We start from the raw sequence: 7,114 nt of genomic DNA, 5'->3' as shown, positions 1-7,114 counted from the left end.
ATCAAGGAATACCCAGTAAGCAAATATTATTCAGGTTTTATAAAATTAAAAGTATAGGAGAAATATATTGGCCTCTAGGAAACAGGGAAACTTTGGGAATTGGACTGTATGTATGTGCATTGTCTCAGGTGTAGATTTATTATTAAGAGAAATCTCCCTCATTTATGGTCCCTAGGGATTTGGGTGCTAACAAAAATCTCTTATCCAATTCAGGGTTGTAACCAACTCTCCCCATCTAGAGAATTGATGACACCCGATGAAGCAGAGAGAAATATCTAACTTTGGAGGAGAAGTTGCCAAAGGATATTTCCTGGGTCACAGGAGAGGCTGCAGAAAAGGGCCCCATAGAAATTGGTTGCTTTTGGGAGAGCTGGGTAGCAGGTAGGCCATAGAACTTCCCAGTGACGTCATCAGTAATCTCTTCCTTGGACAATCTCTTGTATCTAAGAGAGCACCAGAATCTTCTGTGACGTCACCAGTGTTGTGGTGACAACAAGTGCCTGTGGGATTCCTTCAGTGCCTTTTGGGTTCACAAACAGGCATGTTTCACCAGCTGCTCAAGCTCGTTCAGAAGGAGAGGGGAGACCAAGGAGAGACCAGACCGAGGCAGAAGAAAGCTGGCCTTCTGTCTTGTAAGTACGGAAGAATGAAATCATTCTGGGGAAGGCACAGTGAGTACTGGGTAGAGTCAGGGAACTTCCTCCAGGAGGCAGGTTTGAGCTGAGCCTTTCAGGAGTCGGCCTTACAAGCAGGAGCCTTGGAGTTTGTCAATGGCAGACCAAGAGTCAAGAGTCCTGATGATTAATTTGACAGAGGGCCAGGAATTGGCAGGCCTGCAGTTTCTTTTCTATGAGCCTTTTAATTTCTACTGCCAAGGAATGCCAGGAGGAAGCCCTATGAGGATAACAATGTGCCCATTCATGGTTGGGAGTTGAAGCACTTCATCCTCTAGATTCCTGTAGGTTACTAAGTCTGTGATGACAACAACAAGGAAGGATGAACCCCCTAGTCATGAATTGAGGTCGCAGACACTTTGGGCTTGAACACACGATGAGGGTTTGATGGTGCTATGAACTCCAGGATTGACCTGCTCCACATCTGATATCTGCTGACAATGTCCCAAATCTTTATGTCTGAGGTAGATTCTATCTTTCACGATGAGGGATCATGTAATAGTGAGTGAGGCTTATGTATGGCAATGGAGGTTGGGAAGAGGGAAATAGCTTAAGAGTCCACATTAAGGATAGATTTTCTTCTCTTTCAGGGATTCAACAAGTCTCCAGCCTTTCCTCTTCCTCAACCTCCTTTTTGAGACTCAGAATGGTCTTTTCTACCCATGGGCTATCCAATATGTACATTCACTTGTGTTTATCTATCTACAGGGTTTATTCGGAAGGCATCATCAGAAAATTTCATCAGTAACCATGAAAAGCGTATAAAGAAATTGGAGGAACTAAAATCTGAAATCCAGAAGTGTAAAATCGAGCGGGATGAACTTTCTCAAATCCTGGACCTTTATGTCAATGATGGTTTGAACTACAGGTAGTCATTATGCCCTGTAACCTACTGACTGTCTTGTGCTCTCTCTGCTAAGCCAAGAGACATCAAGAAAGTGTTTCACCTCTCATCCTGGACTTTAAGGAACCTTGGCAGGTGCTGGCCTGTGAGAGAAGCTAGGTGCTGTGTGTTTAGGGTCAACCTCTCTTGTACTTGACCCTGACCTCCTTGGAGTTGGATTGGATTTTTTCAGCAGCTGGAAGGACCTGGTCACACTTGCTGCATCTAAGTGTGTGAATGAAATGCCTGAATGTCCTCACTCTTACTCTGATTTAGGTCGTTATACACTGATTCTATGGCACCTTTATGATAAAGTTGGCATTCTAATTATGTTTGTATATGGGTTGGTATGTATGGATGGATGTGAAAGTATTTGTGTGTGTTTTGCTCAGGATCAGGGAGTCTGGGACCTTTGATTGGGTCTGAGGATTTGTTTGATGAACAGTTTGCAGGTCATGATAGTGATGAGTCTGTGGAGGCCGTCATTGATCAACAGAGCACTTTGCTCCTTCTGTTTACCTTGCTGGCACATAGGACTCTCCTGAGGGGAGGAGGTGTTATGAATCCTCTTCCCTGTAAAAAGTAGTTATGGCCTCTGGGAGTCATGTAACAAGGATTGAGAATCCCTGCTTTCAAAACAAGAGAAATGTCATCACATCTTTCTGTTGGACCCAAGGCTATGGCACAGACTGGAGGAAACATCTTATACTTCTTACACAACTGTTCAATTCCTTCATGCTGACCTGGCCAGATCTTGAAGGTCGGCTCCCTCCATTTGGTCCCCTGGCTCTGCCGTCCAATGCCCAGGATAATTAGTTTAACCAGCACCAATAGGAAGGAGAAAGTTTGTGTTATATACTGGGCTTAGGTAGCCCAGAGAGCACTCTGATTTCACTTATTTATTTATTTATTTATTTATTTATTTATTTATTTATTTATTTTTCTGCTTTGAACTTTATTTTCTTTTTTTAATTATCCAAGGATGGTTTACTGTGACCTAGAAAAGGTCACTGTGGGAATAAATTCTTGGCACTTGTTATTCCCAAACATGCAGCTCTCAGACTTTCCCCCCTCCTATACAGAGGGTCTTTATAGGACCATATCTCACCAGCCTTTTAAGGATTACTTATTTCAAAACAAATTTGCAGAGAAATATTTTCTATGGGAGAGTGATGGTTTGAGTCTCACTGTTGTGTTTTTGCTGTGGTCTTTGAGTTTTCCACTTTCTTCCCTAGCCCCCATTCCTTGAATTTGAATTTTTTATTGGCTATTTTTTATTTACACTTCATCTAATTCTGAAATCATGAGTTCAGACAGTTATTTGTTCCTTGGGTCATGTTCTAACACAGGCTGAGTGTTGAATTGCCAATGCTTAAATCCCAACATGAGATGAGAACGATGGATATGCATAAGATGACCAACTGGATAAGTGATGCCATGGAGAAGTACAAGGAGCTCACACAAGAGAATAATTCCTACCGGTGAGTCACTGACAGAAAGGAGACCCCAGCACTAGGCAGGGAATACTTCTGTCCAGCTATGACTTTGAAAAAAGATCTGGGATCCCTGAGAAACACATGGAAAATTTGTATAGCTGCTGGGTCTTCTATCAGCCCTCAGAGGAGATTGGCCCTCTACCTGCCAATGGCTTTAGAATACCATGACACATAAGCATCCATATGCACCATTTCCTCTGCTTTGATGTATATACACCCTCTAGTGTCAGGAGTTTCTGAAGTACTTTGATTCCCGTGGAATGCGGACTCAGGATGTGACCTGCATCTAATTGGTGATAACATGTAAACTGTGGCTCTAGTCTGGAGATGCCTGGGGACGAGGACCCTTGAAGGGATGATTGTACTTGCAGGAGTGGCCGGAAAATAGAAACTGCCTGGGATTTACCATTATTTGTTTTTGATTCAGCATCAGAAACTTCCACCTCCTGAATGAACGCAATGAATTGAAGAAGAATGTAAGGATTTTGATGAATGAGAACAGAAAACTGCTGGTGGAGCAGACTGAACTGCAAGCATCCTGTGAGGAGGGAAAGAGGTTGTGTGAGGAGGCCAGCAAGACCATCTACACCGCAGATATTGAATCCTTGTGTCCTGTTACTTTTGAGTAAATCGAATGTATCCTTGTGAATCAAACAGTGATCTCGAACTCGTCACTCTTAAGAACCTTCTTTATTGAAGTGTGATGTAACCATCTGAAATCCCACAGCTCTCAGGCAGAGATGGACCTCTGCATTCTCACAGGGATTGGGCATCATAATTACTTCCCAGTCAGACTGAGATACAAAGACAATTGTACTTTCAGTGTAGATTGTGTGTCCAACTCTGAATACCAACTTCATGATGAAAAAATTATCAATGCTGTATCCTTATCAAATATTTAGTGACCACTAAAATATACTCTTTTGTGGATGAGAGTGTTGAACATATTAATGGAATATTCATCAGGCTTTCTCTAGTATCTCCCAGGAAATAAAACCATATTATTATAGGGAGTATAGAAGCAGTCATGAAACAGAATTGCTTGCTTTGGTTTCCTTCAAACATGATATCAATTGTAACTGCACTGAGGAGATAATAAATTGCAATACCTTTCAGGGGATAGGGTTTTTATGGTTGGTTGTTTTCTTGTTCTTCTTGATTAGGATGATGACTTTTGTTCTTGACAATGTACTATGTTCCATTTGGGATTTCAACTCAAGCAGACCACATAGTTTATAATTCAGTTTCTAGATTTCTTTAAAATTTGGACAAAATATCCAGGCAAAGGTGCCATATGAGTTTTCTCCTTTGGTTTTCCCTCCTTTGGGTGCTTTTGTTTTTGTTTGTTGCTGTGGTTGATTTATTTTACATTTATGAGTGTTTTGCCTTCTGTAGGTCTGTGCGTGCTGTTCCCCAAAGGCCAGAAGAGGTCACTGTGTTTCACCTGGAACTTAAGTGACAGAGGATTGTTAGGTGCCCTGCAGGTCTTTTGAGAAACAAATTCTCAAATGATGAGCCATCTCTCCAGCCCCTACCATGGACGTTTGTCCTTCATCGTGTTCCTTATTTGTGGCAATGGATCATACCTGAACAAAGTGTTTCTTGAGATATGTAGGGATACATTTATGGGGTCTGCATGCTAATTATCTAAACTTCCAGGCATCTATGTGAAGTTTTTAAGTTAGGGTTTCACTGCCGAGAACAGATACCATGACTAAGACAAATGTTATAAAGGACAGCATTTAATTGGAGCTGGCTTAAAGATTCAGATCTTCAGTTCCTTATCATCAAGGTGGGAGCCTGGCAGCATCTAAGCAGATATGGTGCTGTAGGAGCTGAGAGTTCTACATCTTCATCTGATGTTTGCTAGCAGAATCCTCAGTTTCAGGCAGCTAGGATGAGGGTCTTAAAGCCCAGACCCACAGCGAAACACCTGACCCAACAAGGAAATACCTACTCCAAAGGAGCCGTACCGTATAATAGTACCGCTCCCTGGGCCAAGCATATACAAACCTGCACATTCCACTCTGAGGCTTCCAGAGGCTTCTTCAAACCTAAGAGACTATGGGGGCCACATAGTGGTGTTTCTGAGACTTCCTTTTTCAATTCAATTTATCTGATTCTCATAACCTTGGTCTCAGGCAGATTCTTCAGACAAGTGCAAAAGGTAGCCACATTCTTTACCATAAAACCTCCCCAAAGAGTCTCTAGGCAAATATTGAAATTCTTCACAGAAGGCTTGGGACAGATTCACACAATTTAAACCACTTTCAGTAACAAAGTCTTCCATATTTGTTCTAGGATAGCCCATTAAGCCCTATTTAAAGCATTCCCACAGCTTTCCAGATCCAAAGTCCCCATGAAAGAGTCAGAGTTGGGGCCAAGCTGAGGCCAGTGGGAAAATTCCACCACCAACCTCTGAGCACAGAAGGACCCCTCCCTTCCAGGAGGAGTAGAGCTAGTGTAGTTCCTGCAACAGCTGCAAACCAGACTGTTGAAAAAGCCTCCTGTGACTCCCCATCCGACTCCCTCAGAAAGTCCCAGAACAGCCCACTGACTGCCAGTCTATTTGGAGGTTGCCTCTCCCCCCTGATTGTACCCTATCTAGTTACCTTTGTACAAATTCTGCCCCAATTGTTTGATTTCTACCTTAATTGCAAGTATATAACACCCTGGTAGACTCTGCTCAGGGACTTCTCTCTCTGAAATGGGATGACCCTGATATTTTGGAATGACTAAACTCTTGCCTTTACATAGATTTACTCCTCTGTGAGTGACATTTCAGGAAGTTCAGGTAGTGGTTCAATTTGTACCTCGTATTTTGTGTATTGGCTAGTAAACTCTCCTCTTGGAGGAGACCCACAGGAGAGTGGTGAATCGGGGAAGTGACAGCTTGAGCAATGTCCCACAGTTGTCTATGTTGCCTCTATCTAGCTTCTTTGTGTTCTGCTTTTGGTTAGATTCATATGTGCAAGCTTAAGGAGGGCTCGGACAGCCTCAGTAATAGGACTTTGATCTGGCCAGTGGCTGGAGCAGATAGCCTGAGTTATCCTGTCCGTGGCATGGACAGGCTGGTCTGTGTACTTCAGCTGTGAAAGAGGGCACTTTGTGTTAGTTGTTCTTTTTTCTGTGTTCTTGGACTTGGACTGACGAAATTTTTTGACATGGGACAGGTTGTTAGGACTAATGACCACTTAATGTAACTTAGAGTGGCCTGCTTTTGATGTTAAATGGCCACAGGACACCCCCCCCCCCAAGGTGTCAGCAGTAGAGGATATAGTGTTTCAGAAGTTTTCCCTCCTCCTCCCTGCTAACACTTCTTTGTCAACGGGAACAAAATCTGAGTCCAGCCTAGCGGTTAGCTCCATCCTTGTTGACAGTGTTAGCTTTGGGGCTGGAGAGATGGCTCGGTGGTTAAGAACACTGACTGCTCTTCCAGATGTCCTGAGTTCAATTCTCAGCAGTCATTTGTTGAGTTTCTTTTTCCCTCAGGACCAGCTCCAGGTTTTACATTTCTCACCGGTTTATCCCCTCTTCCCCTCTCCTTCTGCCTAGGGCAGACACAGTGCAGTCTGGCATCCAGGGTCCATGACAGGAGAGGCCCCAAGTGGTCATATGTATCCATTAACAGAGTTTGCAACTGACTCCTGCTCACATCTTTTGTTCAGTAAATGAATATCCTTCTTGCCAAGAGAAATGCATGCTCCCTGTCCGAGTAAATGTGGTCTCTGAGTTTTTAAGATGAAAAAGATTTATTTTATATAAAGAAAGGGGATGCCTCTGGTAGGCTCATGTTGAGGCATCTCTTCCCCTGAGGGACCAGCCACCGGATGGCATAATGTAGAATAAACTGTATTCAGGACATGACACCAACTCCCCCGAAAAGTTCTTACAGGTTCTCTTCACCACAGACATAGGCCAAGAAACTGGCCCTTGGGCCCACAGGGAACCCACCCAGATTGGTTATTTAATGGGTGTAAGGGTTAGGGATCTCCTCCAGATTTGCCACCAGGCTCTGTAAGCAGGTTTAAACAATAATTGGCCAGTGTTTAGATATGATA

The 7,114-nt window shown here is 43.2% G+C and overlaps 1 protein-coding gene across 1 annotated transcript; it reads left to right on the top strand.

Moving 5' to 3' along the window:
- Positions 1-447: 447 nt before the first annotated feature.
- On the top strand, positions 448-4,182 carry LOC148000758 (uncharacterized). The gene is made up of 4 exons (XM_087587033.1): positions 448-632; positions 1,383-1,542; positions 2,907-3,038; positions 3,481-4,182. The coding sequence occupies exons 1-4, from the start codon at positions 542-544 to the stop codon at positions 3,680-3,682; spliced, it is 585 nt and encodes a 194-aa protein (XP_087443159.1). The 5' UTR covers positions 448-541; the 3' UTR covers positions 3,683-4,182.
- Positions 4,183-7,114: the final 2,932 nt, after the last annotated feature.

This window comes from Rattus norvegicus, chromosome 15, assembly GCF_021556685.1.
Source record: "Rattus norvegicus strain SHRSP/BbbUtx chromosome 15, alternate assembly SHRSP_T2T, whole genome shotgun sequence".
NCBI lineage: Eukaryota > Metazoa > Chordata > Mammalia > Rodentia > Muridae > Rattus > Rattus norvegicus.
This window is presented reverse-complemented; position numbering and strand designations above follow the sequence as displayed.

What these genes read in the sequence shown, in the direction of transcription:
- LOC148000758 (XM_087587033.1), top strand. Translation starts at nt 542, where the DNA reads ATGTTTCACCAGCTGCTCAAGCTCGTTCAGAAGGAGAGGGGAGACCAA. An exon ending in GAAAGCTGGCCTTCTGTCTT is followed by an intron (nt 633 to 1,382) that starts GTAAGTACGGAA and finishes ATCTATCTACAG; the next exon opens with GGTTTATTCGGAAGGCATCA. An exon ending in AATGATGGTTTGAACTACAG is followed by an intron (nt 1,543 to 2,906) that starts GTAGTCATTATG and finishes GTTCTAACACAG; the next exon opens with GCTGAGTGTTGAATTGCCAA.